This window comes from Bombus affinis, chromosome 3, assembly GCF_024516045.1.
Source record: "Bombus affinis isolate iyBomAffi1 chromosome 3, iyBomAffi1.2, whole genome shotgun sequence".
Taxonomy (NCBI): domain Eukaryota; kingdom Metazoa; phylum Arthropoda; class Insecta; order Hymenoptera; family Apidae; genus Bombus; species Bombus affinis.
Window position 1 is genome coordinate 16,009,293 of NC_066346.1, and position 22,750 is coordinate 16,032,042.

At 38.3% G+C, this 22,750-nt stretch overlaps 2 protein-coding genes across 9 annotated transcripts in view; one reads left to right on the forward strand and one right to left on the reverse strand.

Moving 5' to 3' along the window:
* The window catches only part of LOC126914749 (uncharacterized), a 51,826-nt gene extending 40,916 nt beyond the window's left edge, over positions 1-10,910 (reverse strand). The window contains exons 1-2 of one of the 3 annotated variants that reach the window (XM_050719146.1): positions 10,250-10,910; positions 10,163-10,203 (exon numbers count right to left, since the gene is read on the reverse strand). In XM_050719146.1, coding sequence (XP_050575103.1) covers positions 10,163-10,203; positions 10,250-10,816 — 608 coding nt within the window. In that variant the 5' untranslated portion in view covers positions 10,817-10,910. The remainder of the gene's footprint in view (positions 1-10,162; positions 10,204-10,249) is intronic. The other 2 variants (XM_050719147.1, XM_050719148.1) reach the window with 2 other exon arrangements.
* Positions 1-22,750, forward strand: part of LOC126914696 (uncharacterized) — a 733,243-nt gene that overhangs the window by 43,433 nt on the left and 667,060 nt on the right. For 2 of the 6 annotated variants that reach the window (XR_007709770.1, XM_050719003.1), the window contains exon 2: positions 7,573-7,693. The gene's annotated coding sequence lies outside the window, so the exon portion shown is untranslated. Of the gene's footprint in view, positions 1-7,572; positions 7,694-8,348; positions 8,474-22,750 lie in introns of all 6 variants that reach the window. The other 4 variants (XM_050719004.1, XM_050719005.1, XR_007709769.1 and 1 more) reach the window with 3 other exon arrangements.

Consider the following 22,750-nt stretch of genomic DNA (forward strand, 5'->3'; position numbering starts at 1 on the left):
TTTCAAGTCTAGAGACGTTGTCTGTGTTAGGTGAGGTGGGGGCACTATTTTGGGGAGGATCCCTGTGGCTATTTGGTGTATTTTGAGTGCCTTGTACCGCTTGGGCATAGGAGTTTGAGGGAGTGGTGAGTTTGATAGGGCTGGGTGTTTGATTGGTTGGGGGGATTGGGATAACGGTGGATTTCGGCGAGCTGGGTGTTTGGTAATTTTCCTCTTTTGTTCTAAGTTTGGGGTATTTGCTTGAGTACAGAGTTTTGTAGGCTGAGCAGCCTTTGTAGTTGGCAGGATGATCACCTTGACAGTGGATGCACTTCGCTGGGGTTTCCGGTGATTTCCTGCACTGGTCGGTGGGGTGTGTACCTGCACATTTGACGCAGCGGAAGGTGTGGTTGCAGTATTTCTGTGTGTGCCCATATCTTTGGCACCTTTTGCATTGGACTATCTCCTTTTTGGTTTGCGGTGGTTCGAATTTAACGATGGCGTTCATTATGCGACTGATATTGTAGATTTCCTTGTTGTTTGGTTTCTGTTTTAAATCAATGAAAAATAGGGATAGCGGGTCTTTTGTGACTCTATGCCTTATGTTGCTGACATTGGTGACTTCGTGGCCGAGTTTCGATAGTTCTATTTTTAGTTCGTCGATGTCTGCGGAGTGGTGGATGTTTCGTAGCACCACCCGAAAAGGTCTTTCTTCTTTGAGTTGGTAGGTGTGGAAGTTGGCGTTCAGGGCCCTGAGTGTCTTGGTGAGCTTCCTGTAAGCTTCTGGATTCGTAGGCAGGATTTTTACCTGATTGTTGGTTATCTTCAGGTTATAGTCCTCCTTGGAGATATCTCTCTCTAAGGACTTGGTCATTGTCTGGATGTCGATGACATCGTTAATAAATATTGGTGGGGGAGGGGGGCGTCTCTGTGCGTGGTGGTTAAGTGGTGAGCCTGCGGTTTCCATGGCATCGTTGGTGGATTCCAAAATTGCGAACCTGTTGTGGGTGTTAATTTGCGTTGGTGGCTGTTCGTTCGAGTTTGTATCTGCTGGTTCGGTTTTGCGTTTTTTCGCCTTATTGGCGTCGTTGGCACGGGGGGATCTGCAGAATTTCTGCCACGGGGGGAGTAGCGCGGGGTAGTGATAGGTTTGGACAGGCGAGCCTGGTCGTGATTGTTGGGCCATCATCGAGCTAGCTATTTCAATATGAATAACTAGTCGTGAGGCTATGCGGCAGGGATCGGGTTGGGGTTAGGTGCGTAGGCTTTTCTTCTCTCTGGCGGATAGGAAACACTTGGGAAGATAGGAGCACGTTGTGTTCACTTTCGACGGTTGGGCGACACGTGTTGTTTTCGAACTTCACTGGGCACTAGAGGCACGTCTGCACGCTTCGGCACTCGACAGCGAACTTATGAGAATTATTGAAACTTGGAAATATCGAAAGCTTGAAGCTTCGCTAATTAAGAGAAGTCAACTGTCATAAACGTCGATGAAGATCCTATCGACGGAAAGTTAGGAAATTTAATCTTTTCCCTTTACGTTTGACTCGAACGCGAACAGTTCGATCTGTTTCTCGTTTGTGGAACGACCTAACGAGTATACAGAGTCTTTCGCGTACATTACTCGTCGGAAGTTTCGAGTCATTGCGCGTTTTTATCAAATTTTGCAGAATTTAAAGAATCGAAGACTTCGCTTTGATAAATTTTTAATTAAAGAAACGTATAGTCGAGTGCAGGCGATTATTGCTGATAACTGTAACATTTATTTTAGTAACGAAATTGACAGGAGATTTGGCATAGATAATACAGGAAAAGTATTTTAAGCTTTCCATATACGAGGGAGAAAAAGTTTAATTATTTATATCGTAAAGTGGCGTCAGGGAAAACCGGTGTCTTATTTCATGAATCTGAGTCTTCTATCGAGTAAACGTTCCTCTTTAATAAAATCTATAACGTGTTAGAACGATACAACAATTTTAGTTATTCCGTAGAGTATTACGACAACAGTCTTGGACCATTTGCATGATGATCAGGATCGCATGGTCAAGCAGACAAGTAAGTGTCACAGTGTAAAAGAAAAATAGTATCGGTGCATGACGTAGGGATGATGTACGGTGGTAAAGCGAAAGCTGAAGGACATTCGAATAAAAAGAAATAATAAAAAGAAAATAGTTATCGGTTATACAATGTGAACAAAATTACGTACGTGTTTAGAGCAACGACGTTGCCTACTACAGTTGTACGGTAACGAGCCTTTAGAATTTAAAGCCTGGATATTACTCTCGCGATGCTCGTCGATTATACGATGGACATTTTTCTAATAGTTTACAGTAAAAATATTCCTACGTCCAATAGATTGAATTTCAAGTTGAAAAATAATATTAGAAAAGACTGAAAACTTCACGATTCCTAGGATTACGTGTAACATTGCGTCTGCGGAGCCAGAAAATTGATCCACCGATTGGTCTCAAAGGAAAGTTATTTATAAGTCAAAGAGTATCGTATTGCATCGTTCTTTCTTTATTCGAAGCACTCGGGAACGTTCGCTGTAAACATTTCCATTGTATCGCGATCAACGAAGAATGATTCGTTTCGTAACTATAATCGCATTTTCATCCATAATGGACAAGACGAAACAAAGCGAAAGGAAAGTTGTACGTTCTCAATTACTCCTATACGGAACAAAGATCAGAAGTTATAAGTTATAGTCATAAGGGGCGACTTAATTGAAAATTACCAAGACACTTGACATCACGCGTTGCTCGAGAGCGAAGTTACGCGGATGTTTATATCGTCTGGGAGTCCCAGAGCAGCAGTTAAGGGTTAATATCGAGAGCGCAGCGATGGTAAACGTTATAATAATACAAAGTTCCGATATTCTCTAACTCTAGCCATTCTACAAATTTCATCTTTAAACGGTATCGTGATCTGGTCCTGGTTTAACCAATTGGCTGTTTTCCACGAGTATACTCGTCACGAAGAGATGGCAGTATTTTACGTTACGACGAGCCCCGTCAGTACTAAATTGAAAAATAAAACAGTCGTTTCGTAACAACTTAATTCTATATTATAACAGCCACCCGTATTCCGTGTTCGACGAGTATACTCGCCATCGCTTACTGTTCGCGACACACTTTTAGGTACACGCTTTTCAAAGAGGTCGCAACCGCTAACTGCTAAACTTTTTTATTCTGACATTGAAATTTAACAAGAATAAATCAATATCAGCGGCAATTTCAGTTCTATCCTTGGCACGTAAATACAATATAATTTACCTTTAACGAAAATGAATGCAATTATTCGTAATTATTCGCGATACTATTTACTTATATATTTTCCTATGTTGTCTTACGTATCTGTTATTTGTAATAGATGAGATCGAACGAGAAATATTAGAGGATCAGCAGCAGGGTTAATTTGTCAGTGTAAAAATATGCGCAAACTTCCACGATCCAGTTATAACACGCGATATAATTCGCTATTTGCTTAGCTCGCTTCGCCAACTGCCAGCCTCGCTATCTATGTCCATGAGGATCTATTAAGATTATCATTTTAATTACACGTTGGTTGATCGAACGGCCAACGAGAAACGCGGCCGACAATTTTGATTAAATAGCCGCTAGCGTTACCGAGAACACGGCTCGTGTAAAACAATTTCGTCAGACAATTTTAGTTATCGGATTTGTTCGGCGAGACGCGCAAACAAACCGGCTTTCACCTCGTCAAAGGCTACGTTTCACGCGAAACTCGCGCCAGTTACAGCGTTAACTTCCTTTGTAGTATTCATGGTGAAATCGCCAATTCATTTCCACCGTCTAATGAGAAAGACGAAACGGACGTATTCTCGGTGAACGCTTCCCTTTCGCGTCTCTGCCGTTCTTCGAATCGCTCTGCTTCAACGCAGTACAACCAGCCAGCTCTCTCGTTCGACAGCTGACAAATTGCCTGCGTAACTTGTTTGCCGCGACCGCGAGAACTATGTTTTAAGTCGAATGATCGTCAGATGTTACGAACAATTGGAAATTATCTTCATTTCCCATATCGCTGGCCGATGCTCACGATCTGTTCAGTTTGGAAAACATGGAACAGCTCGCTGGACGATTAGTTTGAATTTTACGGAATCGCGTTTGAGGTGGAATATGCCGAGATCGTAGAATCGTTGATGTTCGACTGCTCCCACGAATACTCTGGTGTCTGTACGTTTTATCAGTCGAACCTAACATTTCTCAGTGACGGATAAGTTTCTGTTCTGTCGCGCAACACATCTGCACGCCATCCCGCGCGGCTTGCCAACCAACGGTCTATCTGCCGTCCTTCTAACACTCCAGAGGCCCAAGGACCCACTATAAAGTTGCAATTCTAGCTGCATTGTTCGCACACATGGTCTAAGCACATCTGTTTGCCAGAAAAGACTTTCTAATTCCAGAAGAGTTTTCGGCCGGTTTTTAGAAAGGTCCTTGGGTTTATTACGTGCTCTTCAGAATTACGAAGAAAGCGGAGATATACCTAACGAAAAATCTGAGTTTCCCTGTAAACAATGTCGCCTAGGACCCAAGTTGGTAGGAGGTTTCTTCCTCCTCTCTTCCTTCCTAACATTGGTCCCAACCAATCGACATCGCGGATTGTTGCCCTCACTTTACTAACTAAAAATGTAAGCAACGAATCCGCGTTCTTCGTTCAAAGGGCACACCCATACCAAGCTTTCCTCCGTATTTACATTAGAATAAGCTTCAGAGTTTTCCATCGTCTCTCACGGTGACTAGAGTTCCTGCATTCCCTATAACTCTCACCGTTTCTATATCTCTCAGAATTTCCTACCACAGTCAAAGATCTAACTTCTAACATTAAGTCTCATACCGTGTTACTTTCATATCTATATTATTGCAGCGTGATAAGTTATTAAGTGTTTATATCTATTCAATCGTGTATACTAAGTGTTGGAAATATATATTTTAACTCTGTGAACCACAGTGTTATCATACCTGAATCACCCCTATTATCTTAATCGAAATACGGGGATCGAACTATTCGTGGTGTCGATCATTCTAATCGTAACGGGAATTTACGACTCCCGTTGACGCGTATTCTAACGACCGCGTCTCCCCGCGATAGCTCGAAAAAACAGTTTCTTTTTAAAAAATCTACACATTCTTTTCTCTGTTCGAATAGAATAGAATAGAATTCCGATAAATAAGAATTTGGTATGAAACTAACAACGTTCCAGTCGTACAGAAAGAAAATACAATTTAATTAAAAACGTGGGAGGTGGTGTAAGAATCGGCGATAGAATTCATCAAGAGTACGTGACGTTGGAAAAGCTACAGTCACAGATGTTAGAAAATGGAAACGTGATATTGAGAATTATGTAAAGCACGTGGATTGCTCGAATGATGGGGTAACTGTGGGGAAACCTTAAATACACTGATGTAATGGGATGGTTTCGTTGTGATAAAGACGCTAATAACGACGATTTTATACAAATGGAAACAGCCAGCTAACGAGAGGCACTTTCCCATGCCGAAGCACCCACGCCACTCGAAAAAGGGGCTTCGATCGTATAAAATTCACCGCGCAAAAGCTCCCAGGTACAGAGAAAATGTAATTTTACGCAGTTATTTCTACCGAAAGAATCATGTGACGTGGTGCTTAAAAAGATATGGAATGTATAAATATTCAAAAAATCAATTTTATAAAATTAAATCTATCGATCCATTAATAGGATTAAAAGAAAGGAATACATCCGAAATGTACACAAAATTGAAGGAAAGGAAGATTTGTATAAAAATTGTAATAATACGATGCAGCAATTTCACGATACCATTTAATTAAAGTGGGTGTATATATTTTTGAGAGCATCCTCTGTATATCAGAAATATATTACGAAATAGAAATATGTTATTACTGGTTTTCTGATGAGAATCCGAAATGTATCAAAAATTTAATCGGCGTAGATATTTATCGACGCAACAGTTGCAATTTCACAGATACAAATATCTTGCGAGTTCTCTCATCGTCGTAATTTGTATCTCCTTTATATACATCGTCTGTCTGAATATTCTTTCTAATATTCTAATTAGACTGTAGATTTTGATGCAAATTCATATTTTTGAGGATATGATTGAAAAGAAAAAAAAAAGAGAAGTAAAGAGTATTTTGTATATTTTATATTTTCTTTCATATCACGTGCATTTGGTACAATTTTATTGAAATTGGATTACAAGAGCCAAGCAAATCGAACATCAAACGGACTACGCGTCGTGTGTTACTTTATAGGAAAATCACGACAATGTCTGTAACATTCGTAGTATTTTACGATCCTATCTACGATAGCAATTAAAAGTTCATCAAACAGATGATTACATCACGTACGAGCCATTTGAAAGTCAAATTGTTCCATTTTCCGAAAATTTATTCTTTCTAACTCTTTAAGAGTATTACATCGTGGCTTATTAACATACTAAATAATAATGGACTGTTCGAATAGTTTGATGATTTTTGGAAAGTACGTGTCCCTGATAAATATAACTTCTACGCACACTTCCAAATCCGTTTGAAATTTCATCGATACGATCAAGTTAGGCGTGTCTCGCTACAGTGCTGCAATGATCATTTCGAAATGCTTCGTATATCATATACGCAAAAAGTTTCCAGCAACGTTGAAACAGATTCGCGAGCCACGTGTAATTTATTTATAAAAGATTTTTGCAACTGTCGAGACATCTTGGTATCTGTTAATAATCGTTGAGATATCATTGCAATCAAGTAAGTGCACTGTATCATACTTTTATAGATAGCATTCTTTTTTACGGATGGAAAGCCGTCTGATGGAAATTTGTCTGAAATGTCCGTCGTAAAATTGCATTTTCACGGGCAACAGAAAACAATGGAATTTTGTACAAAAGCGCAATAATTTAATTAGCGCAAAATTCCATTTTCCCCGCTGGGAAATTGAATTTTCTATTAAAGCGTGATACGTTTAATCAGCGGTGGCGTAAATTCAACAAACTAACAACTGGAATATTGACTTGTCACAATTTTGTGACACCGTATATGTCGTTGATACGTTCCAGTCTGGTCGTATTTACAATTTCAGAAATTTTGCAACTATTTTTTCATTTTATCCGTAACGAGAATAGCGAAGATAAGACAGGCAAACGTGGTAAAACGTTGAAAATTCGGTTACAGGGAAATCGAATAAATTTGAAGTTGAAGAAATTAAGAAAAAGTCGAAACGAAGCAAACGCGATTCCTTAAGCCACGATGTTCAGGGATTTTATAATCTTTCCGGTGACGTCTTCGACGTGGAATATCCAGAAGCTGAGAAATTGATTCTGTACGATGAAAAAGACGATGTCTCCACAGAATACAACGATACAATAGTGGAAGAATTATCGATCGACGTAAATCCTGTTGAGAAATGCTCAGTTGGTATGACCACTAGTTACTAAAAGGTTACTAGGGTTATGTTGGTACGACTCCTAACGACGCTCTTTTGTCATAGGAGTCGACCACGCCTTAATTGCTAAGACGCATTGGGAGAGTTTAGACGTTTGCTGTGTGATTTGGTGTTTTGTATAAGAGATAAAATAAAAGGTGTGATAACCAATCCGAGTGGATCCGAGATTGATTATCAACCCCAACCTATATAAAATAACAAATCCCGAGGAAATTGGATACTTCTCTGGTCCTAAATGGCAAAGGAACAGATTATCAAGTAAGTCAAATATTTTTCCAAATGCCATTCTTGTACAATCGTTGCTTTTCTACTTACCACGTACAATATAGCGGTTAATAAATTAACGAATCATCGAATATTACTGAAAGAAAGAAATTGTACTGATATTCCAATCTATCGTGTACAAAAGTAATAATAACAGCATGTAATATAAGAATAGCTTATCTTCAGCCTTAAAAGAAACTCGGTTTACAAGTATTCTCCCTATTGCGTTCCACTCTCGCTTGATCTTCTACACGTTCATCTATATTTCGCTGTTTTTAATTTATTTTATTATTCCCTGTCTATTACACATATGTATATTGTCCATTGCACGAATCTTTATCTATCTTGCCTAATTTAATGTAAAAAAATAGAAAAATAGAAAAATTTGCTGGAGGAATACGTTTACCAAAATTTGTCAAGAATTTTAAAGAAATTTGCAGGATGAAATTCACGGTGATACCGAATTGATATTTTTGAAATTATACTTTTGAAATAATTATTTATATCATAATAATTATTCCACGAATACTTGCTCGTAGATATTAATTTATGCTTTTAATAATCATGCGTTTAAGCTATCAAGTCGAGTCGAGTAGGCTTTCTAATTTCGTGGAAGATAAGTCGATTTCTAAGATAAGTCATTTCATAGAGAAAAGACCAGCTGCTAAGGATTCGCCGCCACGATGGCTAGAGCTTGGAATAGCTGCTGATTACTCCGTGGTAGATTTTCATGGATTTCGAGTACAGCAATATATCTTGGCTCTTTTAAACATCGTAAGTAATACCAAACGAAATTCTGTTATTATACTTAGATATAGAATACCTCCAACTACATATGTACGCAAGCAACCGGGAAACATAGGGCAGAGTTATGCGTATCTCTGTATTTTCAAGGTACGCTACTTGCTTTCAAACATCTCGATCGTATATTCGGATGGAAGCTCTGTATTTTCTGTTTACACTGTTCAAAGCTTACACGTATCTTTTAAAAAGTTCAGCGAATAATTTATCCGGAATGGAATTTTGTAATCGATTAATTTTAGCCATTCGGTAATTGGTTTTCCAATGCTGTTGAGATTAATAACGTACATTTCCTAAGATAAATATAACGAATAAAATTAATTTTTTAGGAAAATTATATAAGATACGATGTATTTACGAGAGTTTTGAATAATAATTTATTTGTAAGGCTGTAATACTGTTTTAACCCCTGTTACATTTTCGTACGTATTTTAATCCTAGGTCAGTGCAATTTACATGGACCCATCGCTCGAATCCAACATGATTCTAGTGATCGTACGAATGATTTTATACGCGGAAAAACGAGACGTTATGGTAAGCGATTTCCATTAAATTAAATCATTTAACTAAAGTAGTAACTATCTGAGATACGCATATGCGAGTGTCAATTATTTTATTTTCTACTTATCTGTACTGTGTATGGTATATAAATTATATAGGTCAAAATATCTGCGCATGACGTTCTAGATCGATAAAATGCAACGAGTTCCATTTTGTTAAATTGGACAACCGTGAACGATCCCTTGGAAACAAATTTCCAAACAAACAATTTTCACGGATCATTGACAAACCTCGCATTTATCGTGTATCCGAAATATCTGTATAATCGACTATTAAACCTTTTTCATCTCTTAAGAATCTTAATTTAATGTTATAGACCTATGATAATATCATTGATATACGACACTTGCGATTCCTTTTACTTTTCTTTTTCTGCTATTCTTCTCTGCTGTCGAATCAACATTTCAACATTTTTCAGGAAGATTAAAATACTAATAGCGTTACAAGTTACATTTGATTACAATCAACAACACGATTACTTGCACATATATTTATTATCATTGACGAATATTTATATATAGTATATAATGCATGATGTAATAATAAATATAATATATTTGTAATATTTGCTAGCTTTTATTAAGAAAATATTAATAAATTGTCGTAGGTCCGCCGTGGCGATGCCAGACGATCTCTCGAGAACGTGAACAAATGGAACAGAAAGATGCTGTCCTCGAAGGACGTAAATCACGATGTTGCTGTATGGTTGACGCGATTAGATATAGGAGGTCCTTCGAGATCGTGCGCGTTAAATCGAGACGAAGGCTTGACCAGCGCCTTTATCATCGCTCACGAAGTAGCACGCATGTGAGTGTCCCACATGTTGAGATATCGTTGGCAAACTGAAATATTTATAACTGGCCTGGGTATTTACGCAGAGACCGTGTGTTATTTATTTATGCAAATACGTACTTGTACGAGAATAATTTGAAAAATGAAATCTCCATAGAAGAACTTATTATCTTTACCGAATATCACAACGAGTACTGTACTTTGAATCTGCCATAGATTTTTGCGTATTATGTGCGTTCTTGCATTCCTCCTTTCACCTACGATGGCTCTTAAACAAGAAACGATATCGTAACGAGAAATACAACTTACCTGAGCGTCCACTTTGGTTCCACTAGTGTTGTCCCATACGACTTTGTGTTTGACCTCGCTATTAGGGGACTTTTTACCCAACGTTTCCTTCACCGCCTTCACTACCTTCGATTTATCGAACTTGAGACTTAAACTGGCCGTTACCAAATCTTCCGGCTTTTTCGACATCGGTTGGTGTCTCTTCGTGAACCAATTCGACGGAGCCATAAAGGTCGAAATAGCGGCTTTCGAGGATCCGCTAAGCTTACTTTTAGCTCCGTGCAATGTCGACACGTCGAAGCTGTTGGAACGGAAGCTCTTCGATCGACTTCCTTTCTGTTCGGTCGTTTTTCCGGGCCAGTTTGATTTGCTATCGTCCCGCGAACTCGGCGCTTCCTCGCCGCATCGGTTGATTTCCGTCGCGGAAGACGCTAACGAGCTTAGGATCGATATCAGATCCGTATTAGAGCAGACAATGCCCGCAGCACCGGAAACGGATGCACTCGCGGCTCTTGGCAGTTCCGAGACGCGCTTTCGGAGAGAAGACGTCGGCGAAACCGACGGAGTAGGCATTTCAGAGAATCGTTGTTTCGGCTGTTGAGTGTAACGTTGAGCGGAACTGTTACCCTCCAGCGGCTGTATTTCGTACACTTGCTCCGTCGACGTCCTGTACATCCTTAAGCGCACCTGGCAAACGGATTGCTTTTATTCGAAAGACAGTTTCTTTTTTATCATAATTCGTGCGTTATGATACATGTTTCGATGATTGAGCCGTTAAGCGTGACAAAGCGATGGAATTGTTTTGCACAGAAATTCTTCAACACGTTGAGTGTTTAGGTGTTTAGGTACGCAAATAGACTAGAATATTTTGCAAGAATAAAATGTCTTGGTATGGTACGCTTTAATCTATCTATCCAAGTCAAAATAAGTATAAAAATCGCGTGGCAATCAACATGTTAAAAAAAAAAAAAAAAAGAAGAAAAAGAAAAGGAGAAACAGATGCTTCTGATTGTTTAGTGCATTTTCATAAAATCTTCCAAATGTTTAATTCTCATAGAATAAAAGGGAGAGCATACGTTTGAATCTCAGCAGATTTTATTAATTCTTTGAAACCATAAATATAATATGAGTATTACATCAACTTTAGTTCATACATGTAACAACATATTATTCTGCACGTAACAGTTACATTTAATGAAACATTTATTTATCCAGTAAATCCATATTCTCTATTAAACGTTCGTTTATTAATAAAACTGCCATAATCGTCCACGCATTGTTCGCTTCCTTAATTATTTTTCAAAGTATAACGATAATCAATGATGCAACAGAAATATCACGTAACATCCCAACAATCTTACATGAGATTTTAGCTGTTTTTACTATACAAATTAAGTCATTATTAAAATAAGTCATTATAATAATATATATATGTCGGAGATGAAAGAACACCGGAACCTTCCCTTTGGAACTTTGGGAAGACCCCTAGTATTGAAATTTAGATTTCACCATAGCCGTATTAAGAAACTGTTGTCATTCGATCCGACTGTATTTATTTGAGATTTATGATAGTGAGCTCGGGCTCGAGGCGACAATCAGTCGCCGAACGTAGCCGCGGTCAAAGGGATGAACGTTTTGTCTAACAAAGGCATGAAGTAATTCTATAGCTCTTCTTAAAAGAAATACTTGGGACAGGGCACGACGGTAAACGTTTCAATGGTTTCTGCCCCGTGGCTCGCCACACGCAGACTTTGTCCTTCGGGTAAGGTGATTGCCAGATGCCAACGCATCTTCACAGTATATGTTTAGCTGGGCGAGGACCGGCTACGAATATTAAGTTTCAATTATACAAAGTCTTTCAAGTAGACAAATAGCCTGTGCCCCCACTACGGGAAGATAAGAGAAATCTATCCTTCCACGAACGACGCTTCCCGCTAGCAACTTTTCCCAAGGACAGCTAATATCTTTCTCTAACCACCAACATGGAAATTGACCAATTAACAGCAACTTCAATTTCCCTCACCCTTCGAACGAAGACTTTTCTCCGCGAATCCGATGATCTCTTGGCACTCTCATGATCGTGCCCTTAGGCACACCCATCATAGATTTCTTCGACAGCGTCACCGCGACGGAGAGCCACTCTCTCTAGTGCGATCTCATCGGCAATCGACCTGTCTTTCGTATACGTAATAATTGCCCCTTGCTCTAACATACAGTGTAACTTAGACGCTAACAAAGGGTAAAGTTCGTCATCCCGTTGACCGCGGATTCGTTATTGAGCCTAGGATCATTGTCATTTGCTTCTCGAGTATCTAATTATCGCGATTACTTGTCCAATTCCATCATAGTCATATTTGCACTAGTAAATATCTCCTCTATTGCATAACGATCACGTCTAGCGCCAATAGGGATTCGTTTCACACCCTTAAACCTAACTCTAATCTTAACGCCAACCCGACATATATATATATATATATATATATATATATATACATACATATATATATTTTATACATACATACATATATCAATTTTTATACACATAATTATACATATTCATTTTCATTTAATATTTTCATTTAATAATTTAATAAACCTTCGTCCCGCAAAGGCAAATAAATTCACGTATAACATTTCTCTTCAGCGGCATTGTTCTAGGATTGTATTTGTTGAAAGAAGGATAGCATTAAGCGCTGGAATAAAGAATGACGAATCGTTATTCTTTAACCATCGTACTTAGACACATATTTATTGAGCTACTTGTATTTTAATCGAAGTCTAATATCCTCCATCTGTAGGTGTAAATATTACTGCCGTTGTTAATGTTATTTAAGTTTTACTACTGGAAAGGACATTTAAGTTTGAAGGCAGGCAAGTCTACTGTTCTTAAAGCTGACATTTAGACATCTAAGATTTTTTGTGTCTTTATTGACAAAAATATATTTGACTTTGCATATCTAAAATAAAGGATTTGCGTTATATAAAATAAATAGATCATCTTTCTTTAGAAAATTCAATGTGGTGAAATTAGAATATGAGATAAAAGAAATACTATGCATATGATTTGATTGAAATTTTGAAAGTGTATAGACCCTGTTTTAGAAATATGAGTATTAATTCGGTAGACTATAAATTTATATTACAAAATTAACTGTTTTCTACTTTTGTTGTACTTTTCTTCTACTTTCTGGACATTTTACTGAAAATGCTGGAGATTTTAAATCAGTAATTAATAAAGTGAATTCATAAAATAACTTTTAAACGCATTGCTATCTAAAGTACAAATTCTTACGTTTTTAAAAATATATTCTTATAGTTATTGTATGTAACGTACTTGAATCTTTACGTGTATGGTTAAAATATTTTGTCCGCATTTTATTCAGTCATTTAAAATATCAAAGCAAACTTATTTCAAGTGAAAAATAATCCTTATTCCTATAAGCAGTATTCATTACAAGAACTAATTTTACATATATAATCGTAACAAAAAAGAAACATTAAACAGGCATTTATAGTTATTGACATTTATCTTTTGTATGTTCATTTACGAGGAAATGGTACTTAATGTAAAAGCGACTGGATTTCATATTTTTAACTATTGTGTACATGTATTGAATCTTATTGTTCTTCTTAAAAATTAAATGAATACTCATAATCCTAAAACATCCTTTCTATGTTGTACTAGATATATATACAATTAAAATGTGTAATAATGTGAATGATAAACTAGTTCGAATAATTATTTTGCTTAAACGTAAGTTAATTGAAATCAGATGAATGTTATACACGCATTATACCGTGCATTATGAACTATTGATTGATTGATGCTCATATTTAATTATTAACGAGAAAATTAGAAAAATAAGATTGAATTTAATCTGTCCTTCTTATATTTATTAAGATGAGTTCTGGGACTTGAAACACTCGAGATTAGAAATTTTGATTAATGTTTCACATTATGACTGGACGCTTGTTGTAATATCTTTTGTACGAGATACACTATACATACACAAGATCAAAATGGAATTTCGAAACGGTCGTATCGTTCAACAAAAATCTCTTTTATCTTTGATCCTCTTCATAAAAATGCAATTCTCCTTTACAGAACATCATATAACATTTATTGTACGATATATTGTTCAATTATATTTCGAAATTTTCAGCTTCGAATCTTTGTTTAATTATACTGTAGAATTAAATATCATGCGTTATTTAAATATAAAGATAGAATAAACTTTTGTCCACATTTATTAAAGCTGTATCAACTGAGATGTTTAAATTTGCGAAATTTCATGGACTTTTATATTTAATTTTTCATCATGAATCCCGCTTTGCGATACAATACATATTAGATTTATAATATCTTAAATTTACAGTACCAATGCTGATTTCATCTGAAACTATTTGTTCGCAAATGATATCTTTCTTCGTTGGAATTACCCTTCACTTATAAATTAATAATTATTAACATTGAACAGTATTGTTAAACTTCAATAAAAATAGGATCAATAACTAAATGTTAGTTAAAGAAACTTCCTATTACAGGTATAACAAATCATATTGAATTTTGTTTAGAAAACAATAATAAAAATGGGTGTCTTTTTGTGAAAATAATTTACAGCATATCACTCGACTTATTCATATAAGAGACATTAGTTTGTTTAAATACCCTGTTGCACCCTTTTATTCATTTTCAACCCAATTTTTTCACAACATTAAAAAATATTTTAAGCCTGAAGAAAAACATGAAAAACTTCTTATTAGCATGATTTCATGCTAAACATCCTCTTAAGATATTATAAATCTTTCTTGTTTACTAAAACCAGAGCCTAACTGAAATATACGAGTATCGCAACAGGATTAATCGTAATACATGATTAAATACAAGCAATATGTAAGCTATATTTTTACTTTTTACTTCAGAAATAAATATTTCACCAGCATCGTCTTTAGCTTAAGGAAAATAAACTTGTGAAATTTAATTTAAAGCTTCGTAAAACATGGAAATGTTGCAGGATAACAAATCAGAAAAGATATATTAAATAAATCACAGTTCAGGTATCTATAACATGTGATTCTCTTAACAAATCTGTTTCATTCATCAAGCAACTGCAAAATTTCCGTAAAATCAGAAGCGGTTTCACAAATTATAGGCATTCGTAAACATGATAGATAAGAGTTAGTATCGCGGCGTTTTAGAGTATCTATGAGCGTAATATGGAAAGTAAAAAGATGTATAATAAAAATAGTTCACTTTCCAAGCTATCACTAACATTGTAACGAATTATTATACATATAACGGCTCACGAAAGTACTCGGACGCTTACAGAAACTTTCCATGAATATTTTGTTGAAGTTTTTCATGAATTTCAAGATGCATTAGGCTGTCTCAAAAGTTTCTTTCGTTTTGTTCTATTACTACAAAATAGATCATACATAAATCGATAAAATAATATAAAACAAAAAGTGTCGTGCATCTATTATTTCCTTATGAAACGAAAGAAACTTTTGAAATAAATGTAAATAGGAATTATAAGATGCTTATTGATTACCATCGGTATTTGGACAGTTAATTATGTATTGCATAAATAAGTCACAATATTTTTAGTAGCAGCATTTTTACCCCTAATCAATCATATGTTTAAAAATACTCTTTACATTGTACATTAGTTTTTTGCTATGTGTACGTCTGCAATAAGCATCTTCTAGCTTCCATATATATATTTCCAAATTAGTCTCAATTTTTACCGGTGTAATCATGATAGACACGTCTCGTTACATTGAAGTGAAGTGAAGAAAAACACTTTTCATTCAAATACGTAAACACATAATATTCATAAATTTATAAGAACAATTTTGTCCGTAGGTATTTGGTAGCGCAATTGAGAAGATGTTTTTTTTTTATTTATTAGAATATTTACAATTAATTCTCGTTGAGAATTTTCAGTAACTTAGTTTGGCGTGATACAATGACATGGATTATAATAGTTTTATATTGTTGGTTCTAGTAGAAACTAAGGATTTAATCTAGAGGGTATTTTCTTTTTAGTCTGCGGATCTGGTCCGTCGTGTCCAGTAGTTGGGTCACTAATGGGATGTGGTGGTTGTTGACTCTTGTGTTATATCTGCTTCTGGACTTGTGTATTTTATCTTTGACTGTAGGTATCTTGAGGTCACGGTGGATTGTTTCGTTGGTAACATACCAGGGTGCATTTAATAGGGATCTTAGCGTTTTCGATTGGAAGCGTTGGAGTATTTCAATGTTGGAGTTACTTGCTGTTCCCCATAGTTGGATTCCGTAGGTCCAGACAGGTTTTATTACGGTCTTGTAGAGGGTTATTTTGTTCTGTATGTTTAGTTTGGAGCGTCGGCCCGTGAGCCAATAGAATTTTCTTAGTTTTTCCTTTAGTTGCTTTGTTTTTTCTGAGATATGTTTTTTCCAAGTTAGCCTCCTGTCCAGGGTCATGCCCAGGTATCTTACGGAGTCCTTGCTTGGGATTATTGCGTTGTTAATGGTGACCTGGGGGCAGGTTTGTTTTCGGAGCGTGAATGTTACACGGGAGGATCTTTTTTCGTTTATTTTAAAACCCCATTTTTGGAACCACTTTTCCATGGAGTCGAGACTTCGCTGGAGAGTGGATGAGGCAATTGCCGGGTCTGCGTGGGTAGCTAATAGTGCTGTGTCGTCGGCAAATGTTGCTATTGTTACCTCGTTTGATATAGGTAAGTCGGCAGTGTAGATGGAGAACAGTAGGGGTCCGAGGACACTACCTTGGTGTATGCCGGATTCTATTGGGAATGTTGCGGAAGAGGCGCCTAGGCATTTAACTATGAATTGTCTGTTGGTTAAGTAGGATTTTAAGATGGAGTAGTATGGATGGGGTAGGATCTTTTTGATCTTGTAGAGTAGCCCTTCATGCCATACTTTGTCGAATGCCTGTTGGATGTCTAGGAATACCGCTGAACAGTATTTTTTCTTTTCAAGGGTTTGGCTGATCATGTGGGTTATGCGGTGGATTTGCTCTACTGTTGAGTGTTGTTTTCGGAAGCCGAATTGCTGGTCTGGGAGTGTTTTCAATTCTTCTAGGAGTGGGAGGAGACGATTCGTGAGCATTCTCTCGAATAGTTTAGACAGGGTAGGTAAAAGACTGATTGGGCGATAGGAGGTGGTTTCATATATTGGTTTACCGGGTTTAGGGATGAGGGTGATTAGTGAGATTTTCCAAGCCTTGGGAAAGTGTTGAAGGCGGAGGATAGCGTTAAAGATTGATGCGACGAGTGCAATCCCTTTTATGGGAAGTTCCTTGATTGCTTTATTTCCTATTAGGTCGTGACCTGCTGCTTTCTTGGGGTTTAGGCGACTGATTGCTTGTATAATCTCTGCAGAAGTGAAGGGCTCAATAGGAGGGGACATTTGGAAGGGAGTGTGCAGGTATTCGGTGACGTCCGCTGCAGCTATGGAGGAATGGGGTTGAAATACTTCAGTCAAGTGTTTGGCAAATAGGTTGGCTTTTTCTATAGGGCTACGCGCCCATCCACCCTGCGGACGGCGGATTGGAGGTATTATTTGTGGGGGACGCGTGAGTTTCCTGGAGGCTTTCCATAGTGAGTAGTTAGAGTCGGCTGTGGGGGACAGGCTGGCGAGATATTTGTGAAAACGGTCATTATTGTAGTTTTTTATGGTTTTGGATAGTTTTCTAGTTGCGTTGTTTAGTTTGCGTTTGTCCTCCGGTGTTCTATGGGTCTGCCATATCCTTCTTAGTCTACGTTTTTCTGCTATTTTTTTAAATATGTACTGGGGGTATTCGTGATTGCTGATGGACGTTATTGCCGGTGTGGAGAAGCGGATAGCGTTTATTATGCTCGTGTTTAGGTATTCCGTGACTGCTTCGATTTCTTCATTGGTTTTTAGTGAGGTTGAGGCTGAAGTTGTGTGGGTAAAGACTTCTCTAAAGAGCTGCCAGTTGGTGTGTTGGTTATGAATGGAGCCATTAGGTGTATTCTCGATGATTGTTGAAATGACTGTTACTATCACGGGGGAATGGTTGGAGGAGAGATCAGCCGAGGAATTGATTTGGACGTTTCTTGACGAGATATTTATAGTTATGAGGAAATCAAGGAGATCGGGTATTTTGTTTGTGTCGGTGGGCCAGTGTGTGGGTTCGTATGTGGTAAGGTAGTTGAGGTTGTTGGTTATTATGCTGTTGAGGAGGTTTTTGCCTCTTACTGTAACCAGTCTGCTGCCCCATTGGGTGTGTTTGGCGTTGTAGTCTCCTCCGGCTATGAATCTATTGCCCAGGGTGTCCAGGAAGTTGTCGGAGTCTTCTTTGGCGATGGAGTGTCTGGGAGGGCAGTATACAGCTGAAGTGATGATTGTACCATGACAGTCTTCTATTGCTACGTTTGTTGCTTGGAGGTAGTCTTTCTGGAATGGTGGAAGTTCGTAGTGCTTGATGTTTGATTTGATTATGATTCCGGTGCCGCCGTGGGCCTTTCCGCTGGGGTGTTGTGTGTGGTAGAAGTTGTAGCCATGTACTTTGACGTAGTTTTTGTCGGTGAAGTCGGTTTCGGATATGAGCATCACATCGATTTGCTGTTGTTTTAAGAATAGTTCTAGTTCAAATTTGTGCTGAGCTAGACCGTTGGCGTTCCACAGAGCTATTCGCATTGGTTTTATTTTGCTTCTGTGCATATGAATTTGTCCATGAAGAGTGTGAGTAGTGACAGCAAGTTGTTAATTTGCTCAGTTTGCTTCTCGATAAGTTTTTCGAGTCTGGTAAAGTTGTCTGTGTTTTGTGGGGTGGGAATTCTATTTTCTGTGTGTACACTGTGTGTTTTCGAGTTGTTTACGTTTCCTTACGTTGCCTGCGCATAGGATACTGTTGGTGTGGTGAGTTTTTGGTGTTTAGGTTCTTGTATGGTTATGTCCTTGGGTCTCAGTTTTGGATACTTTATATTATGTAGTGTTTTGTAGGCTGAGCATCCTTTGTAGTTCGCAGGATGCTCTCCTTGACAGTGGATACACTTGGCGGGGGTTTCCGGGGATTTAGTGCATTGGTCAGTGGGGTCATTACCTGCACATTTTACGCACCGGAAGTTATGATTGCAGTATTTCTGCGTGTGGCCGTACCTTTGGCACCTTTTGCATTGTATTATTTCTTTCTTTACAAGAGGTGGCTCGAACTTAACTATGGAGTTCATCAGCCGATTGATGTTGTAGATTTCTTTGTTGTTTGTTTTTTGTTTTAAGTCTATAAAAAATAAGGATAGTGTAAATTAAAAATAAGGATAGGAAAATAATAAACATGACTAATCTGAATAGTTTAATTGTCATCTTTATCCAAGACTCGCATAGTCAATCGAGCCATTCGGAAACCACATTGACCAACTCCAAAATTGAAAAGTAGAGAAAAGTAATTACAAGTATCGCAAGTGGTGAGACAATATGCGATAAAAGTGAAAAGATGAGCTTGGCGTCAAGCTCTAAGGAACTAGAGGTTTTGTGAGAATCAATCGTGTACTTGAACGATGAAATTGCGAAATTATGAGATTGTCCAAAGATGAAGTTGGTCAATTTGACTTTCGCCAGGCTCGATCGTCACTACGACAGTTCTCGCGTATCGAAACTATCTTGATGTTTGTGTCGACAGGTGAGACGAATGAGCGATCGTGGCGGAGAAGGATCAGGACCATCGCCGAGGGAAGCTACTTTCCTGTCCACTCTCTCTCAAACATCGGCTCCTCAGATAGGTGGCCGAAGACATTCGGTCGTTACGATTGAAAGAGTGTCACCGACTTTGTTTGGCCGTAATCGTCGCGAATCAATCGCCGGTTTTCCTCTTGGAGGCGTGACCAGAATATTGCCGAGTCGTCGAGATCCAGAGTCTCTAGAATGTCCGCACCACCGAGCGGTAGAGGAAGCACGCACCTAAAAGCGAGGAGGGTAAGGATCTTTCGTTTATTTTAGCCGTTCTATCTCCGCTAGTTTGCAGACTAAGAAAAACCGAGTTTAAAGTTGACGAACTTCTATACGATCGTGCGAAGTTAAGATTTGAAAGAACCAAATATTCGTTGCTTTACAAATATACGTCCGTACAATCCGATTTGATTGATCTTAGACCTTGCATCAAATAGATCTCTATATAAACAGATAATTTCTGATTCTAAACATTTGTATCGCTTCTTCTTCCGCTTTGAAATCCTCTACAAACGCCTTTTATAGTCGTTCAACTTTTCAGCTCACAGAAAAGAACATTACGCGTATTCCTAGCAATCGCCCAAAGACTCGAACGTGTGATTCGATAAAGCTCGCTTAACTTTCATCGACACATCGATAACTTTGCGTTCCAAGATGTTATTACGCCCTAGAATCCCTAACATAATTTTAGAACCAGAATTTCTGTGCAAAACAATTCCATCGCTTTGTCACGCTTAACGGCTCAATCATCGAAACGTGTATCATAACGCACGAATTATGATAAAAAAGAAACTGTCTTTCGAATAAAAGCAATCCGTTTGCCAGGTGCGCTTAAGGATGTACAGGACGTCGACGGAGCAAGTGTACGAAATACAGCCGCTGGAGGGTAACAGTTCCGCTCAACGTTACACTCAACAGCCGAAACAACGATTCTCTGAAATGCCTACTCCGTCGGTTTCGCCGACGTCTTCTCTCCGAAAGCGCGTCTCGGAACTGCCAAGAGCCGCGAGTGCATCCGTTTCCGGTGCTGCGGGCATTGTCTGCTCTAATGCGGATCTGATATCGATCCTAAGCTCGTTAGCGTCTTCCGCGACAGAAATCAACCGATGCGGCGAGGAAGCGCCGAGTTCGCGGGACGATAGCAAATCAAACTGGCCCGGAAAAACGACCGAACAGAAAGGAAGTCGATCGAAGAGCTTCCGTTCCAATAGCTTCGACGTGTCGACATTGCACGGAGCTAAAAGTAAGCTTAGCGGATCCTCGAAAGCCGCTATTTCGACCTTTATGGTACCGTCGAATTGGTTCACGAAGAGACACCAACCGATGTCGAAGAAGCCGGAAGATTTAGTAACGGCCAGTTTAAGTCTCAAGTTCGATAAATCGAAGGTAGTGAGGGCGGTGAAGGAAACGTTGGGTAAAAAGTCCCCTAATAGCGAGGTCAAACACAAAGTCGTATGGGACAACACTAGTGGAACCAAAGTGGACGCTCAGGTAAGTTGTATTTCTCGTTACGATATCGTTTCTTGTTTAAGAGCCATCGTAGGTGAAAGGAGGAATGAAAAAGAAAATCGTAAATCGTAAAATTTCTTCCAGAGAATGCACTTTATGGTAAAAATTAATAAAGTCAACAACAACGTGAAATTAAATAATTGTTGTTTGATATTCTGTATTATCGATATAGGTGAAACGCGGAGAAGATAATTTGCAATCATTGCGGACAATATCGCAGTGACATTATTATCAATCGGTAATATTAAAGATAAAATTCATATGGGATGAAAACAGAGCGTCAAAAGTGGTTATTTTTCGATCTTCTTGCGAAGGGAAAATTCCTGCAAAATGTTTAAGAACGGCTCTCAACAAGGAATAAAAAATGTTATTACAGTTCCATTTTCGTGTTCGTTTTTTTTCTACATGATCCATGTGAAATAATTCTTCAGATGCTCTGCTGGTAAATGAATCGACGTTTGTAATAGAGGAAATATGAAGTACAGCGAGATCGTTGTTGGCTATTGTTCTACACCGATATCGACAAAATAATTCTTCGACAACTCTATTGATAAATCAATTGTATTTTGAAATCAAACGAATCTGAAGTACCATCAGTTTGTTGCTACGAGAACAATAGCCACCAACGATCTCGCAGTAATTCGGATTCGTTCGATTTTAAACTTCAATTGTTTTATCGACAGAATCTCTGAATAATTATTTTGCTGGTAAATTCTGCTGGTATATCGATTAGAGTTTGGAATCGAGCAAATACGAAGTACAAGATGGCTATTGTTCTCACGTAGCAACAGTCTGATAGTATTTCAGATTCGCTTGATTTCAAACTTAGTTCGCTTGGTTTAATTACTGATTTATCAGCTGGATCAAAATTTAAAGAAAATGAAGATCAAGTGTAGCGCGTAAGTTTGATCTCTGCTTAATTTTTTCATCTCTACACTCATCTTATCTTCCTCGCTTTTAGGTCTGCGATGTCGTCCATAATGTCCAACCGAAGATTGTGCGTACTTCCTCTACCGCTCGGTGGTGCGGACATTCTAGACTCTGGGTCTCGACGATTCGGCAATATTCTGGTCACGCCTCCAAGAGGAAAACCGGCGATTGATTCGCGACGATTACGGCCAAACAAAGTCGGTGACACTCTTTCAATCGTAACGACCGAATGTCTTCGGCCACCTAGCTGAGGAGCCGATGTTTGAGAGAGGGTGGACAGGAAAGTAGCTTCCCTCGGCGATGGTTCTTGTATTTTTGAGCTATCGCGGGGAGAAGCGGTCGTTAGAATACGCGTCAACGGGAGTCGTAAATTCCCGTTTAGGCGCTCTAGGCCCTTGAGAGTTATAGGAACTGTCGGAGTTCTGGATAATGTGAGAGCCTTAGGAGACTCTAGGCCGTGTAGGCACCTTGAG